At 41.3% G+C, this 18,951-nt stretch overlaps 1 protein-coding gene across 1 annotated transcript in view; it reads right to left on the reverse strand.

Annotated features, from left to right (window-relative positions):
• ADAM12 (ADAM metallopeptidase domain 12) overlaps positions 1 to 18,951 on the reverse strand; it is a 659,141-nt gene that overhangs the window by 207,008 nt on the left and 433,182 nt on the right. Inside the window, exons 9-10 of the mRNA XM_030202952.1 lie at positions 13,955 to 14,124; positions 10,473 to 10,557 (exon numbers count right to left, since the gene is read on the reverse strand). Coding sequence (XP_030058812.1) covers positions 10,473 to 10,557; positions 13,955 to 14,124 — 255 coding nt within the window. The remainder of the gene's footprint in view (positions 1 to 10,472; positions 10,558 to 13,954; positions 14,125 to 18,951) is intronic.

An 18,951-nucleotide genomic window follows, 5' to 3' on the forward strand; every position in this document is an offset into this window, starting at 1 on the left:
TGCAAGACTGGTTTTGGACCAGAAGGAAGTCCATTGTTATTAGGACATAAGAACATAAGAATAGCCAGACCAACGGTCCATTTAGCCCAGTATCCTGCTTCCAACAGTGGCCAATCCAGGTCACAAGCACCTGGCAGAAATCCAATCAGTAGCAACATAGTACAGTGCAGATCATTTTCCCAACTTTGATGTAAATTTAACCTTTCAGAGAAAGTTTTAAATATAAATAGTTTATAAAATGCAAGGCATCATGACCTTTATTATTCAGAACATTGATGAAGTTAGTAATATGTTTAAGTTGTGGCCATTTGAAATAATGCCTGTGAGGAATGGAAAATTGTAATTGAAGCTCCTGAAATGACATAATAGAGTTATTATGTGTTATATGCACTACTGTCCAAATTCCTTGCTGCAACCAATCTTTCTAGAAGAAGGAATTTCTATTATTTTTTAAGTTAGGATTACCCTATATACTTGAATGTATGGAGGTGTCACTGGGAATATCCATGTATCTATCAAGTTCCAGCAAGCAGCAGTGGGAAGATGAGATTATAGGATTGCAGACTAGGTTATGAGGAAGAAAAAAAGATAAAAGGCCAATGGGTAAATAGGGTTTCCATAACTCTTTTTCTAGTAATAACCAAATTAGACAGCAATCAGGATATTCGTAAAGCCACTGACCAGACTGCTGTGTGTTGAAAGTCTTGTGATAACGAAAAAAAAAATCAGGGAAGGAGATTCCAGCATGTTCTTTTGAGTTTTTTGAAGTCTACAATGCAATTTTGGGAATCTTTGAACACCATAAGAATTCAGAAAGGAACTTATCCAGCTGAGTATAGAAGGCTTTGGGGTAAATAGAGGGGAGCATGCTCAAAATAAAATTGACTTTAGGCATTAGCATAATTTTAATAGTGTCTAGGTGCCCTCACCAAGAACGGTGAAGGGAGCTCCAGGAATTAAGCAAATTTTTGACTGTCAAGAATAACCTTATTATTGTTAGTGTAGTTTCAAAATCTGTATAAAGGAGACCATTTTGAGGGCCAGTCTAAACCATGTGATGAGACAAATTCTGGTGTTGCATGAACATTTAATGGTTTTTTGTTTGTTAATTTTACATCCTGAAAAAGAGGAGTATGTGGAGACTATTTGAAAACATCTATCTAGAGAATCTATGGGATTGGAGAAATATAACATGATGTCGTCTGCATAAGTGGACACCTTGATATGTAATTTACCTAAGGTGATGCCTTGGGTGTCTGGATCAGTTCTTATTGCCAGGAGGAAAGATTCAAGGGTGATACTGAAAAGTAATAAGAAGAGTGGGCACCCCTCTCTCATTCCTTTTTCATGGATGATGTTATTAGACAGAATATTGCTAGTTATAATGCGTGCATCAGGGTTGGTATATACAATTTTGACTTTGTTAACAATGGCATCAGGAGCACTGAACTATTTGAGAGCATGGAAAAAAAATCCCATTTCACCCTGTCAAATGCCTTCTCCGCATCTACAGACAAGGCAATGACAGTGTCAGGGTGAAACTTGGAGGCTAGAGAAAGCTAGTGGAATAATATGGAGTTATCAAAGATCAGTTTGTTAGGCATATATCCAATTTGGTTTGAGTGAATAATAGTGCTGATTATTTTATGGAGACTGTTAGAGAGAATTTTTACAAAGATCTTGTAATATGCATTTAGTGGGGAAACTAGTCTGTAGTTAGGAACTAATGTGGGGTCCTTATTGGATTTTGGAAGTACAGTGATTGTAGCTTCTGCAAATCTATTACTTTGAGTAGGATCTGATTTGAAAGCTTGATAGAAGGAGGAGAGAAAATGATATGTCATTTTTAAAAGGTATGGTAGAACTCGCTCGGGAGTCCATCAGGTCCCGGAGCTTTTTTTGATTTTAATTGTTTAATGGCTTCTATAATTTCTTGGGTGGTAATTGGTTGTTGAAGATGTTGAACTTCTTTAAGGGACCAAGTGGAATTGAGAAGTTTACTCAAAAAAGAGTCTAAATCTTGTGGATTATAGGATGCTTCTGATTTATAAAGGTTAGTATAAAAGGTATGAAATGTTTGTGAGATGTCAGAATTTGTGGTCAAAGGAATGTTGTTGTGATTAATTAATGGGATGTGTGCTTTGAGTCTCTTCCTTTTTAAATAGTTAGCCAATATCCTGCAGATTTATTAGCTTCAGAGTAGTATGCTCTTTTTTGTAAGAAAATTTCATTACTTTCTCATAAACTCCACAGTCTATTATATTTATATTTGTGCTTGTATAAATCATTTAAAACAGTGGGTTCCTCAGTCAGCACGTATTGTTGTTCTAAAGATTTAATGGAGTTTTCCAAGTCAAACAATTGTTTACTTATTTCTTTGTTTGATGTGCAGAGATTGAAATTAATTCTCCTCTTATGGAGGCTTTAAAGGACTCCCACAGTGTGATAGGGCTAATGTCTGGGGAGGCATTCAGGTCAAAGAAATCTGAAATAAAGGCACTAATTCTTTTGGTATAATTCTCTATCAATAGCAATTGCTGTTGAGTCTCCATATAGGATTTTTAGAAGGGGTAAGAGAGTGTATCTGAATAGTTAAAGAGATTGCAGCGTGATCTGACAATGAAATGGGTTCAATTGTTGCAGACTGTTTGCCATTGGTGAGACTGGAGAAAATAAAAAAATAGCCTATCCTAGAGAAATTTTGATGGGGGAGGAAAAGAAAGTATATTATTATTATTATTTGTAGCATTTGTATCCCACATTTTCCCACCTATTTGCAGGCTCAATGTGGCTTACATTATGCCATGATGGCAATCGCCATTTCCGGATACAGAGTTTCCTACCATCTCTATGCTGATGACTCCCAAATCTACCTTTCTACCCCTGATATCTCACCTTGCATCCAAACCAAAGTTTCAGCGTGCTTGTCTGACATTGCTGTCTGGATGTCTCAACGCCACCTGAAATTAAATATGACCAAAACCGAGCTTCTCATTTTCCCCCCCAAACCCACCTCCCCGCTCCCCCCGTTTTCTATTTCTGTTGATGGCTCTCTCATTCTCCCTGTCTCCTCAGCTCGAAACCTTGGGGGTCATCTTTGACTCTTCTCTCTCCTTCTCTGCTCATATCCAGCAGATTGCCAAGACCTGTCGTTTCTTTCTTTACAACCTACGTAAAATCCTCCCCTTTCTTTCTGAGCACTCTACCAAAACCCTCATCCACACCCTTGTCACCTCTCGTTTAGACTACTGCAATCTGCTTCTTGCTGGCCTCCCACTTAGTCACCTCTCCCCTCTCCAGTCGGTTCAAAACTCTGCTGCCCGTCTCATCTTCCGCCAGGGTCGCTTTACTCATACTACCCCTCTCCTCAAGACCCTTCACTGGCTCCCTATCCGTTTACGCATCCTGTTCTAACTTCTTCTACTAACCTATAAATGTACTCACTCTGCTGCTCCCCAGTATCTCTCGACACTCGTCCTTCCCTACACCCCTTCCCGTGCACTCCGCTCCATGGATAAATCCTTCTTATCTGTTCCCTTCTCCACTACTGCCAACTCCAGACTTCGCGCCTTCTGTCTCGCTGCACCCTACACTTGGAATAAACTTCCTGAGCCCCTACGTCTTGCCCCATCCTTGGCCACCTTTAAATCTAGACTGAAAGCCCACCTCTTTAACATTGCTTTTGACTCGTAACCACTTGTAACCACTCGCCTCCACCTACCCTCCTCTCTTCCTTCCCATTCACATTAATTGATTTGATTTGCTTACTTTATTTATTTTTTGTCTATTAGATTGTAAGCTCTTTGAGCAGGGACTGTCTTTCTTCTATGTTTGTGCAGCGCTGCGTATGCCTTGTAGCGCTATAGAAATGCTAAATAGTAGTAGTAGTAGTAGCAGATGGTGATACATTTAGTTGTATACATACATGGTAAAGAGGAATACATTGTGGTAATGCATACAAATGATTTTGCACCAAGGTGCATACATACATGGTGCAAAGGAGTGCATTATGGCATTGCATTACTACTACTACTACTATTTGACATTTCTAAAGCGCTACTAGGGTTACGCAGCGCTGTACAATTTAACATAGAAGGACAGTCCCTGCTCAAAGAGCTTACAATCTAAAGGACAAATGTACAAGCAGTCAAGTAGGGGTCATCAGATTGGGGAAGTCTAGATTTCCTGAAAGGTATAAAGGTTAGGTGCCGAAAGCAACATTGAAGAGGTGGGCTTTGAGTAAGGATTTGAAGATGGGTAGGGAGGGGGCTTGGCATTGCATAAAGATTTCTAAGTGATAAAATGAGTTGTAGCGTAAGTTAGGTCGTCGACTATAAAGATGTCATCTTCAATTTCGAAATAGATTGGTAGTGCGTTTTGTATGTCTTTCTTTAATAGCGGTAGGGTTAAACAGTTAACGTGACAAGAGTTCGGTTTTGTCTAGTTCATATTAAGTCTATTTATTTTGTATATAAGATGGAACATTATGGTAAGCCTTCTTGAACAGGTTCGTTTTCAGTAGTCTACGGAAGATTGTTAGGTCATGTATTGATTTTATGTCTCTAGTCTCCAGAGTCTGGATAAATTAGTCTCCAAGGATCAATTAGATGGTAGTGATCTATTATGGACTGGAGTATGTCCTGTGCATCTAGCCAGGCATCTAAAGGCATATTAAAATCTTCAGCAACGACAAGGGGAGCGGGAGCACAATGAACAACAACACCAGTTATAGTTTTAAAGAATTCAGGGGAATCTTGATTAGGAGCATAATTATTCAGAAGAAAAAATTCTTGTTGGTATAAAAGAATTTTCAGTAAGAGTCACTGAACCTCAGTGTTTTTTTTAATTCTTGTTGAATCTGTACATTAACGTTTTTATAAAAAATAATGGCAACTCTGGTTTTTTTCCCCAATGAAGGAAAGAGAGCAGCCGTTATAGTCTATCTGGAGTTTTTAGTTTAATAGATGATATGGATCAGGCAGCGGTGAGAATCTGAAGCACTTGCAGGAACCTCAGCAATTTTGCAACAATCGGTCTAATATTCCGCCAGCGTCTTTATGCTCATATTAGCCCTCTCCTCAAGTCACTTCACTGGCTTCCTATCTGTTTCAGCATACAGTTCAAACTCCTCTTATTGACTTATAAGTGCATTCACTCTGCAGCTCCTCAGTACCTCTCCACCCTCATCTCTCCCTACATTCCTCCCCAGGAACTCCGTTCACTGGGTAAATCTCTCTTATCTGCACCCTTCTCCTCCACTGCTAACTCCAGACTCCGTTCCTTTTATCTTGCTGCACCATATGCCTGGAATAGACTTCCTGAGCCGGTACGTCAAGCTCCATCTCTGGCCGTCTTCAAATCTAAGCTAAAAGTCCACCTTTTTGTGCTGCTTTTAACTCCTAACCCTTATTCACTTGTTCAGAACCTTTAATTTATCATCCTCACTTTAATATTCCCTTATCTCTTGTTTGTCCTGTTTGTCTGTCCTAATTAGATTGTAAGCTCTGTCGAGCAGGGACTGTCTCTTCATGTTCAAGTGTACAGCGCTGCGTATGTCTAGTAGTGCTTTAGAAATGATAAGTAGTAGTAGTAGTAACTTAATGATTGGTGTAGGCCTATTAGGAGATTGATGCACTCTTTTAGATTCCAACATATGCTCTGTGTCCAGCTTCAGGAAGGAAGTTAAACATTTCACTGTGTCTGTTCCTTCAGCACCTTCAATGAGACCCAGGATTCGAATATTATTTTGGTGATTTCTGTTTGCTAAGTCTTCCAGGCATCATTCTAATTGCTGAATCTTGTCTGCAGTAAGTGTTTGAAAGTGCTGGATAGTTTTCACATTCTGTTCAGCTTTTGATTCCACTAGTTCCAATCGTGTTTGAAATTCAGAGATGGAGGCTGATAGGACTGCTGAAGGGCCCTTTTACAAAGGCACGCTGAAAAATGGCCTGCAGTAGTGTAGACACGTGTTTTGGGTACGCGCAGAATCATTTTTTACTGCACCTGTAAAAAATGCCTTTTTAAAATGTTTGCAAAAATAGACATGCGGCAAAATGCCGTCCATCTATTTTGGGTCTGAGATCTTACCGTCAGCCATTGACCCAGCGGTAAGGTCTCACACAGTAACCGGGCAGTAATGGTCTGCATGCATAAAATGCCGATTACTGCCCGATTACCACCTGCATGCTAGAAAATAAAAATATTTTCCAGTGCTCGTAGATTTAATGTCAGGTAAAAAAAAAAAAAAAGAGAGGTGATAGGGAGTCTTCCCAAAATTTTCCCTGTTAGGAATGATAAACTGTCCTGTTTAGATGGAGTATAGTTTGCCACATTTTCTTGGCTAACTTGATACACATCAATCCAAAGCAATTTATTTATCAAAAACTTTGGGATGCCACCAAACTCTTTATATAGTATATGAGCTTCGGACACACAAAAAGTGGAGTCAGTCAATGTAGATAGGAACCAGATGATTCTTTATTCAATGACTAGAGAAACCCAACATAGCTATGTTTCGGCACGGCATGTGCCTGCTTCAGGGGTAAATGTTCTTGTATTAGGCTGATGGATGGGTTAACATAAAGCATCGAAAGCTGGTCCTGTAAGTAGTCAATCTTGGTAAGCAACCTAAATAGGTCTCAGTGAGTTTAAATTAGGATGAACACCGTAGATCGTCTCGCTAAAATAATCATTTGAACATTGACTGACTCCACTTTTTGTGTGTCTTCTGAATTTCCTCCTTTCATGGAGGTTTTTCCTGCTTCGCTTTGTAGTACATAAGCATCACCATACGTGGACAGACCAAAGGTCCATCAAGCCCAAGATTATGTTTCCAGTACTGGCCAATTCAGGACACAAATACCCTAGCTATCACAAAAATGTAAAATAGATAAGCAATGGATTTTCCCAAGGCCTCCTTAACAATGGTTTATGGACTTTTCTTTTAGGAATTTATCCAAACCTTTTAAAAACTCTGTTACACTTACCACTTTTACCACATTCTCTGGCAATGAATTCCAGAGTGTAATTACACATTGAGTGAAGAAATATTTTCACTTATTAGATCTAAACGTACTACTTAGTAACTTCATTGCATGCCTCCAGTCCTCGTGTTTTTTTCAAATTGGTCCGTGCTATACTGAGGTTTCTGTTTTTCTTACAACTAGTTACAGCTTTATTCACTATCAACTGGTCCTTGGTTCCATATACTTCTCTTTTATTGCCTTTCTGTTCTACTGCCATGATATTATTAGAATCTATTTGATTATATCACATCGCAGAGAAAAACTTGCACACTGTAGGTAAGCAAGTTATGGGGCAGTAGGATGGGAGATATGGAACTTGAACTGTAAGCTCCATGGAAGAAAATTGTGTGCTGGTGTAGCACCTGGCAAGTTTCCTTGTAAATTTGTGCCCAAACAGTTTGTTTGCTATGTATTTTTATTTATTTATTAATTGCATTTGTACCCCGCGCTTTCCCACTCAAAGCAGGTTCAATGCGGCTTACATAGTAATTGGGATTACAAAGTATTGGTGGAGAGAAATAAGTTGAGTATTATCGGAGTAATAAAAGAAATAGGAATGTAGAAATGCAGGGATGAGGGGAGTAGGAGAAGTATGAGCAAGAGTAAGTGAGCAATTGGAGGATAGATGAAACGGAGGGGAATGGGCAAGAGTGAAGGGAGTAGGAGAGGTGTGAGTAAGGGTAGGTGAGCATTGGGGGAGGGGTCGATGAGGCGAAAGGGGATAGAATAGGGGATAAGCAGGGGAAAATGAGGCGGGAGATGTAGTCTAGGTCGTTGTCATTGTCTCCTGGATATGTGATGAATAGATGGGTTTGTGGGAATTAATCTGGATCGTTTGGGTAGGCTTGCCTGAACAGATGGGTTTTTAGTGATTTCCAAAAGGGCAGATGGTCACTGAGTGATCAGATGTAGCCTTTCTTGTTTGTACAGTTTACTGTTATTTATATTTAATTGCCAGGAGATAATACCACAGAGGGAAAGAGTTTCTTGCACTGCAAGGCAATACAAGAACTGCAACACTGACAGCCCAATGCTCAAAACTCCGGTGCTGTATGGAACAGCGCCAGAGTTTACTGTAACAACAGTGCCCAAAAATAACTTCCTCATGCTCAAAGCTAAATAGAATGCAAATGATATGCAAGCTATTAGCTTTGAACGTGAGGAAGTAAAGTGGGTAGAATGTGCCTGGGCATGCGCTCAAGAGCCCAGGTACAATCCTCTCCCAGGAGAATAGCCAGGACCAGGCACTGGTGGTCTGCCGGACCCCAGGCCCCTCACCCCTCAAGCATGTAAGGGCCTGGAGGTCTGGTGGACATCCAGACCTTCCCTAGACCCCCAAAGATATAACCCCACCTGGAAAAAAACAGGGTGTTCAAATGGGACTCTCCCCCGACCCTCCACAGCTAGCCCTGGTGGTCTAGCGTTGGACACCCACAACTCCATCCTACCTTTGAGAACAAAGAGGAGGGACTAGCACACCCTCCCTCCTCCTCCTCCTCCTGCTGGCCAGGATACCTCCTCAAAATGGCGGCGCTCTGCTCTTCCCAGTACTCCCTAATATGGAAGTTAAACCCCACCCAGTGCATCCCTGGATGCACCAGGTAGAGCAAGGCACCACCATTTTGAGGAGGCACCCTGGCCCAGCAGGAGGAGGGAGGGAGATTTCTAGTCCCTCCTCCTTGTTCTTGAAGGTAGGGTGGGGTGGGGTTGGAGGGTCCACCGCTAGACCAGGGCTAGTCATGGGAGTGTGGGGGGGGGGGGGTCCCACTCAATCACGATGGCTTTTCCTTTTTTGGGGGGGTTATATATTTGGGGAACCTTATATGCTTTAGGGGGAGGGTCAGGGTGTCCACCAGACCATCCAGGCCCTTGTGTTGGGGGGGGGCATGGAGATCCCGGAAAGAATACAAATGCATTCCTCTCCAATGCCAGCTCTGAGCTGTTTGGCGCACTGCCCACTGAACATTGGAGAGGAATACAAATGACCCTGTTAGCATCCATTTGCATGCAATTTGCACTCAGAGCCGGTGAGCTCATTGTTTCATGCACTCACTGGCTCTGAACATCTCGTGAGAGCAAATGCAGGTGCTAGTCCGGAGCTAGTGGCCTCTAGCGCCCACATTTGCTTCTGAGCATCTGGCTGTGAGTTCTGAAGAGCAGAGTCATCTGAACGGCATGATCATGAGTAGCGACAACAGTTACAATCTTGCAATATTTTACATATTTCTTAGATAAGTAGAAATGAAGGCAGTGAAACAAGTTTTAATTCATTCCTTTTTTAAGATTAAAGAAACATGGAAACATGACAGCAGATAAAGACCATATGACCCATCCAGTCTGCCCATCCTCTGTAACCCCTAATTCTTCCTGTTCCTAAGTGATCCCACATGCTTATCCCATGCCTTTTTAAATTCTGGAACAGTCCTCAACTCCACCACCTCTACCGGGAGGCCATTCCACGCCTCCACCACCCTTTCTGTGAAATAATACTTCCTTAGGTTACTTCTAAGCCTATTCCCTCTTAACTTTGTCATATGCCCTCCTCATTCCAGAGCTGTCCTTCATTTGAAAAAGGCTCTCTTCCTGTACATAAATGCACTTGAGATATTTAAACGTTTCTATCATGTCTCCTCTCTCCCTCCTCTCTTCCAGCGTATACATGTTGAGGTTCATAAGCCTCATAAGCCTGTCCTTATAATTTTTGCATTCAAGACCGCTTACTAATTTCGTACCCGCCCTCTGGACCGACTACATCCTGTTTATATCTTTCCGTAGGTGCGGTCTCCAGAACTGCACGCAGTACTCCAAATGAGGCCTCACCTGAGACTTATACAACGGCACTATCACCTCCTTTTTCCTGCTGGTCATGCCTCTCTTTATGCACCCAAGAATCCTTCTGGCTTTGGCCGTCACTTTTTCTACCTGTTTGAAAGCTTTAAGGTCGTCAGACACAATCACGCCCAAGTCCCGCTCTTCCGTTGCACACTGCAGCACTACACCCCCTATACTGTACCGTTCTCTTGGATTTTTGTGACCCAAGTGAATGACCCTGCATTTTTTGGGATTAAACCTTAGTTGCCAAATATCAGTCCATTCCTCTAGCTTCGCTAGGTCCTTCTTCATATCATTCACATCCTCCAGGGTGTCCACCCTGTTGCAGAGTTTAGTATCATCCGCAAGGAGACAAACCTTACCAGACAGCCCTTCCGCAATATCGCTCACAAAGACATTAAAGAGAGCCGGCCCTAGGACCGATCCCTGCGGTACTCCACTGACGACATCCTTTTCTTCAGAGCAAGCTCCATTTACCACCACCCATTATCATTGTACATTTGTGATCTGCTTTAAAATATTATGCTCCTCTCACTGGGCTGATAAACTGTTGTCACTGGGGAATGTTTTAGAAATTTGTTTTAGAATGGAGGTCTTTAAGCTTCTCCTACTTACCATAACAACTCCTCCGGATTGATCTGCATTGCACATGCTCATGATAGGTGCCATGCCAATGGTTGTTCCTTGGAAATATACACCACTGGGAAAACATAACATAACAAAATTACATATACTCTTTCATGCATAATGAATAATCTCATTCTACCCTTTCTTTCCAGCCTCAGCAGCCAGGTTTTCTGCAGATATTTCAGAGGTGAATCCAGAGGAAAACAGAAACAGCTTACAAAGGGGCTTTTTTTCACTAATGTGCATTAGTGTGTAAATTAGCGCATTTTAATGGTTACTGCACTGGCAAGACAGATAGCATGGGCTAATTCATGGGGCATGAAATAGTTATGCTCTATGCATTGTTATTAGTGCATGTTACACTTTACCATGTGAAGTCACTGTTGCAGTTAACACGGAGGCAGTAGGTGCATTTCTGCTGTGAATACACTTACCTCCCATTCTATAATAGGCTGTCTAAAGTTAGGTGCCAATTATGTATGTAAGTTATAAAATATTAGCACTTATACATGAGATTGTTACAATTATGCATGAAGTGCTAGCCACACACTCAGCAGTAGTCTATAACATAGGTATGCAACATGCTTGGTGTATAAATGCAAGGGGGCATACATGTGGGTGGGGCTTGAATGGGATGAGGTGGTTCCTAGATATACATATGTAAAGTGCTACATTTAGGAACATGCATTTATGCCTGCTATTGACAACAGTGGTGTAGCCACGGGTGGTTCCAAGTGGGCCTGGGCCCACCCAAAATTCTTGCGCACTTGTTACTGGCTGGTGGGGATCTCCATTCCCTACCAGCTGCAGGGGTACTCCGGCGGCAAGAACAACTCCCTTTCCTACTTGGTCCAGCTGACAGCACTGTCTACATGCTGCCATCGCGCTGGCCTCCCCCTGCTGCACATGCTCAGTTTTCACTCATGCATGGTTATCAATAGAAATCAAACAAAATAAAACATGGAAAAGAAAATAAGATGATACCTTTTTTATTGGACAAAACTTAATACATTTCTTGATTAGCTTTCGAAGGTTGCCCTTCTTCGTCAGATCGGAAATAAGCAAAGGTATCATCTTATTTTCTTTTCCATGTTTTATTTTGTTTGATTTCTATTGATAACCTTAAGAGTGGACTAACATGGCTACCACACTCCTCCACTCATGCATGAAAATCAAGTATGCACAAAGGGGCGGGGGCAGTGGCAGCTTGTGGACAGTGCCGCCAGTTGGGGTAAGAAGCAGAGGGAGCTTTTCTTGCTGCCGGAGGACCCCTGCAGCTGGGTGGGCTTGGGGATCCCCGCCAGCACAGTATTTACAGTAAAATTTTGACTAGGCATGGGGGGGGATGTTTGTGGAGACTACAGTACATGTGCCCACCCAGTTTAGGTGCAGGGATGATGTGAAAAAAGTATGAATTCTATAATGGCAGTTCCACACAGAATGGCCTTCATAGAATACTAGCTTAACATGTGTTTTGCACCTAACTTTGGGCACGAGCATTTACATCTGCCAAAGACTGGCGTCAATGCTCGTGGCCAACCAATGGCAGTTAGGCACAGAAATGCATGCATTCTATAACCCCTTCAGCTAGTTTCCAGGGACACCTTTGATCCACGATGCCCCTCCCAAGACCACGTGCATTTTGGGATTGAACGTGATGGAAATTAGATACGGGGGTTATAGAATACAGCGTAAGGCATTTCTGTAACTAATAATTAGCTCCAATTAATGCTTATTAGGGTCAATTGATTGATCCTTAGTGCCAAATAAGAGCCAAATAACCTATTAATAAGTTAATAAGTTGTTGTAGAAATCTACGCCTAACTGTGGGTGCCATTTATGGAATCCAGGGGATACTGTATGGTAAGGGCTTTTGACTGCACTTTAGTAAAAGGGCTCTAAAGATTGTTACACTGACATTGAAAGAACCCCATTTTAATAAATAAAAGATCTCAATTTGATTTTCTTTCAGGTCTTGTCCCTTTGCATTACAACCTGGCCAGGACTGAAACCTTATCAGACTGTCACATATGGACTACACAGAGATAAACACAAGCTGTACAAGACAAGCACAAATACAGTTTTAGCATAGGATTGTGATGTGCTGGTTACTGCTGGGTGTACATCAACTCTCGTTTAATAGTTCACTTAAGTTCACCTGTGGAAGTCTCTGTATCTTTGGCAGCAGGAGAAAAATGGGATGCTATATGGAGCTATTTGTCTCACACAGAGAACAAATGAAAATGCTGCTATAAATCCTCCAAGAATATTGAGCAATATGAGTTCAACTTTCTCCCCTCCACATAAGATAAAGCTAGAAATGGGCCAGTGTCCTCTGTGTTCAAATCCCTTTGAACTGAGGATAATTAAATTAATATGGCCCTGAAATGAGCAAGAAGAAACACTGAACATATGGACAGAAAAGAAAATAATGTGACAGAAGAAGGGGAAGGGAAAAGGAAGGGAAGGGATACTGGGGAGGCTCTTACAGGTCAATTCAATAAAGATGTGCTAAAACTTAGGCGCCAGAAATTTGGGCCAAATCAGTTATAAAATACTAGCGTAAGTTCCCAGTTACTTCTTATGATTCACATCTGCTTCCCTTCCTGATCTTTGAGGTGTAAACATTAGGGGTGATTCTATAACTGGGCACATTCAATTAGGTGCCCCAAGGCCACATGGTAGGAGCCTGTTCTATAACAGAACATAGATGTCTGGATTCCGTTATAGAATACTAACGTAACCCAGTATCGGCACGCCTATAGTTACAATGATCATAGAGCAGGCGTAAGTGTGGACACCTAAATGTGTCAGGGATGTATATAACTTATACATACATGCAAGTGGGAGCTTTACCTATGTCCTGCTTGTCCTCCACCCATGTGGACATCCCTTCTGCAAATATGCATTATGTATTTTAAGCAGGTATTTGCAGAACAGTGCTAGCAATTATGTGGGTATATACACATAAGTGCTAGATTTTCGACATTCATGCTGCATACGTGGAAATGTTGGCACCTATGCTCCAGAATTGCACTTTTAGGAAAAATTCAGTAAATGGCATCCAAATTTGGGTGCAGAAAAAAATGCACACTGAGTGCTATTCTACAAATGGTGCCCCTCCCATGGTCATGCCTCCTTTTCAGTTATGAGCTAAAGGATTTGCATGTGCATCTTTTTAGAATAGTGCTTAGCAAGATGCATGCATAAATCCAAATTGTTGCCAATTAATGCTAATAATTGATTGCTAGCACCCAATTATTGGCACCAATAGGCCCATGCAATTTTAAGCACATTTATATAATTCCCCTGTACGTACCCAGAGGCACAGTAAGGACATCCAGTGTTGTAAATGACCCCACAGTGTGTAAAGAGCCATCTACTGAAGATAATTGTAACATGCAATGCTGGTGTCACCATATGTTTCTGGTAGTATCCCAGCAGTATAGTGGAAAGCCATGTGAATATACCTCACAAGCTGGGCGTTATCATGGGGTTTCTGAGGTAGTAATTTCAGCTTCCTCCAGTCCAGAAATTCATGCAGACTGGTGAAAGGATCTTGGGTTATCGAACACTTATCCACATCATTCCATACTTCCACTCCAACCAAAGCTATTCGAATGCGCAGGGGCCTGTAGAACTAAAACAGAAGAAAGATGCAAGTTTCATGATTTCAGCTATAAACATTCTTAAGCTGGATCAAGCACCATAATCAATCAGAATTTTTGGAATCAATTTATGCTTGGTAGAAGGGGTGATTTCAACTAAATTAAGATCTGACTTGGAAACTTCTATTTCAAGAGCAGATAGATAACTTCCAGTCATATCATTCAATATGTGTTCCTAGATTAGTCGTCAAAACGCCAAAATCTCCACTCGATGGTATCTCAAAAAAGGAGTGCAAAAAACTCTCAGACACAAATGCAGTAATGAGCGCTGTATCTGTGGTAAAAAAAAAGACGTTTAACTCCGACTTTGGACACTTTGTACAAAACGTCCAAAATCTGAATAGGAAAGAAGATCATTTTTGAAAAAAGGAAAACTTCTATTTTTTTTTTTTTTTGAAAATACCATTTCAAACAAGGTTTTGTGCTTTCTACCTTTTATTTGGACCATTTTCGGAAAATAAAAAGTTCAAATGAAAAATGTAGAAAATCAAGCCATTAGGATGTAGGAGGGGCCTGCATTTTACTAGCCTGGTCCCCCAGACATCCCAGGAGAGTGGACTTCAAATAAATGCTCCAAGGTACACATCTTACCATTGCTCCCTTGTCTTGTCTGCTGAGCCCCCCAAAACTCATCACCCTAAATGTAACCTCCAGAATAGCCCTTATGGGTGAAGGGGGCACTTATATGTGGGTACAGTGGTTTTCTGGTGAGTTTTGGAGGGCTCACAATTTCTACTAGAAATGTAACAGGTTGGAGAAGGTATGGGCCTGGGTACACCTGTCTGCAGTGTACTGCACCCACCACTAGACTATTCCAGAAACCTGCATGCTGCTGTAATGGACCTGAGTATAGCATCTAAGGCTGGCACAGAGGCTGGTAAGTAATGTTTCTGATCACATTTTTAGGGGGTGGGAGGGGGGCCAGTGACCTCTGGGGGAGTAAGTGGAGGATTTCCCTGATTTCCTCCTGTGGTCATCTGGTCATTTAGGGCACCTTTTTGTTCCTTATTTGTTATAAAAACAGGTCTAACTCAAACGTCTTAGTTTTAGTCCTGGAAGGTTTTGTTTTGTTCCATTATGACTGAAAAACGTCTAAGTCTTAGGAACGCACAAATCCCGCCGTTAACACATCCCCGGCACGCCCCCTTGAGATTTGGACGCATTGAAGATGAACTGCATAGAAAAATATGTGAAAAACAGGCTTCAAAAATACCAATTTGGATGTTTTTGTGAGAAAAACGTCCAAATGCTGCTTTATGCCACTTTTTAGATGTTTTTCCTCTTTCAAAAATGAGCCCCAATAATGTGGCAAGCCTAATCAATATTAGAAACCTTCCAATGTACTACTTATATTGTTAATGAAATTATGCCAATAGGAACATTTTAAAGATGTCAGAATCATGCTCTACATTTTGTTTGAACATATGAAGGACAATTTTCAAAGGAATTTGCCTAGGCAACTAAGCAGAATCTGGGTAAATTCCCAGGCCGCAGGGTTCAAGTTTGGTTGAATGGGTAGCTTCTATGGATTCTAGGTTGAGGAATTTTTGTGATGAATCAAATGGGCAGGCTAAGAAAGCATCTGCAGTATATAGAGGGTCATGTCCTGTGGGTCGATGAGGGGAGAGATGATAGTTTTAGTATTTTGTATTCTGTATTTGGTTAAAGCATAATAATAGCTGGTGTAATTGGGTATAAAGATTTATTTGTCCAGGCCTGTTACTGAATCTTGTTTTCTGGATCGGTTTTTCCTTATCTTACCTCCCTATTGTTCTCAGAGATGTGGGCTAGTTGCTGTATATTTCCTTATGTATTTCTTATTTTATTTTTTATTTTACATTTGCTGAATGGTTGCTTCTATATAACAATGTCTAAACTTTAATAAAAAAAATAATAAAAACTTTGAATGAAAGAACCCTCAGACTTGCAGGCACAGATATGGGCATGAACTCAGTATAAATAGTCCTAATGCACTGCAGGGTTACTTCCTGAAAAACTTGGTAATAAAGCAATTACAGAATGTAAACACTCTTTTCTATACTCAGTTTGCAATAAAAATTCATTATTAATTCAACAAGATCCTTTGGTGAGATAATTCCCTAAATAATCATGGTTTAATGGGGTAGCCAAAATGGATTTAGCCATGGGAAGTGTAGATAAAGGTGAGACTGATTGATATTGTGTATCTGGATTTTCAGAAAGCATTTGACAAAGTACCTCATGAGAGACTCCTGAGGAAATTAAAATGTCATGGGATAAAGGCAATGTCCTATTGTAGACTGGAAACTGGTTAAATGATAGGAAACAGAGAATAAGGATAAATAGTCAATCAATTTTCTCTGTGGAGAAATATCAATGGTGGAGTGACCCAGTGATCTGTACTGGCACCAGTGCTTTTTAACATATTTATAAATGAGACCTGGAAATAAGAGCAAATGAGTATGGTGGTCAAATCTGCAGATGACACTGCTCCTCCTGTTTACTAAGCTGTACTAGTGGCTGCCAACACAGCCCATTCAAAGTGAATGGGCTGTGTCGGGGGAGGGGAAGGCCAAAACACTGGGGGATTAAGTGAGCGACTACTTGTAAGTCACACTGCACAAAAGGAGCAACTTTCCTTCACTGAGACATCTCCGAGAGCAGGTGGAAATCCTGACATTTATGTCAGTGGACATATATCCCCGGATTCAATATATGGTGGCCAAAATTGGGCACCAATATTTCGGTGCCAATCCAAGATGTGCATCTAACTAAACTGGGTAACAAGCCAATTAATGCCAGTAATTGGGTGCTAATTGACACCAATTTGAATTTCCTATAATATGCACCCAAATCTGATAGTGTGCAACCCAAAATGGGGCATGGCCATGGGAGGTGCATGGGCAGGTCAGGGTCATTCCTAAAATTTACTTGCAGTGTTATAGAATACTGGGGATGTGCACCCAAATTGGGTTCCAGAATTATACCTGGTTTCAACAGGCAGAAGTCCTGGCATTCAAATTTGGGCACCAAAATCAGCACTCAATGCTATTTTACAATGGGTGTTCATATTTGAGTGCACATTATAGAACAGCATTAAGCAGGGGTGCACTGAGGGTGGTCTGGGACCCCTGCCCGGCCGCTGCCCAACACCCCCTGCCACCACTGCAGTCAACGTCCCTGCTGCCCAGGTCCTACCTGAGAGGTCTTGATGATCTTGTGGCCTCTGCGGGGGAGGGGGATGTTATTTTCTGCCCGCTGTTCTGCTGCTATTCCCCCACCTGCCGGCGCCACCATGTTTTCAAAATGGTAGCTGAGATTTCCTGTGGTAGTCTTGCGGGTCTCAACAGTCTTGCGAGACTTTCGAAAGGGAGTCTCGGCCGCCATTTTTAAAATATGGTGGTGCCAGGCGGGGGGGGGGGGGGGGGGGGAATAGTGGCAGCCCAGCAGGCTGGGTAGGAAAAAAACATGTCATGCCCCCCCCCCCCCCGCAGAGGCCACTAGATCACTAGCGGCACACCAGGCATCTGGGCAGAGCCTCTGGGTCCCCTTGCCTGAATGGTTAGTCCACCCCTGGCATTAAGCACTGATTTTTTTCAGCACTGATTTTTGAGTACCATTTACTAAATCTCATAGTGCAGTCCCCTTCTAAAATGGAGAATGCAAGTGTATCTTTTCAGCCCACCCGAGTCCTGCCCAAAACACAGCCAGACAATGCCCACTTGCTATATGCACGTATTCGAATTTTAGATGTGTGGATCCCAGCTTTTTAAAGTCAGGATTTAGACGTGTGTCTAAGTTTACCTGTGTCTCGGGCTGCAATTTAATAGGTTATTTCTCTGCATAAAGCACCACTTTACCTGTAGAAACACCTTCAAGGATTATCTCCCTAGCTGAATAACTAGAACAAATTCAAGAATGACTAAAACTACTGAAAAATTTTCTCTTCACAGAACTGACTTTGAAGGAAGTTCCAGGAATATTAAATTGAACATATTGTAGCCATACGGTATTTCTGATACCAGATGGCTGTGGGTCATAAGCAAAAAAGATTGCCATATCTGCATTTTAAATACTATTTCAGAGCAGAGTGTTTCCCCCTTAGGAGATTAGTAAATTATAAGTAAAATCAGTGAAGAAAATGTAATAAACATGATGGAGAACATACTAACATGCTAAAACAATTAAGCACCTGGAGCTGACAACAAACTTACTTAATTTTTTTTGAATGTAGAATTTAAGAGGGGCATTTTTGATATGATGTCCAAATCCAATTTTGAATGTTTTGCAAAAAACATCCAAAAATTGATTGCCAAACATGATCATTTTTGAACCAGAAAAACATCTGTCTTTTTGGTTCGAAAATCACCCTATTTTAGACATTTATCAAACAAAAAATGTCCAAGGGAAAAACACATAAAAACAAGCCATTGGGATATCTGGGGGCAGAGCAATCTTATTAGACTGGTCATACAGACATCTCAGTAGAGCAGTGGGGCAGTGTAATAAAAAGGATTTTAGAGATTGTTTTTCAACTCTATCTGCCTTGACCAACAAGTGCACTCAGAGTCTGTATTTGTGATTAGAAGTAATTCTGTTTAAAAATGATTGTTTAACTTTGATTGTGTGAAAACAAGTTGGAATGTAGAAGATAAGACACAGCTCTAATTAATTTGGTATGTGAAGAGGGGGATGATGCTTGTTTTTGAGTTCAGACTGGCCACCTGGACTTGGAAACATGTGACCACATTTCCACAGTATGGCTTGTTTACCTATTCTCAAGCATTCTGTAATTTTCCTTGGCTCTGAAAATAAGCTTT

This window comes from Microcaecilia unicolor, chromosome 5 (genome assembly GCF_901765095.1).
Source record: "Microcaecilia unicolor chromosome 5, aMicUni1.1, whole genome shotgun sequence".
NCBI lineage: Eukaryota > Metazoa > Chordata > Amphibia > Gymnophiona > Siphonopidae > Microcaecilia > Microcaecilia unicolor.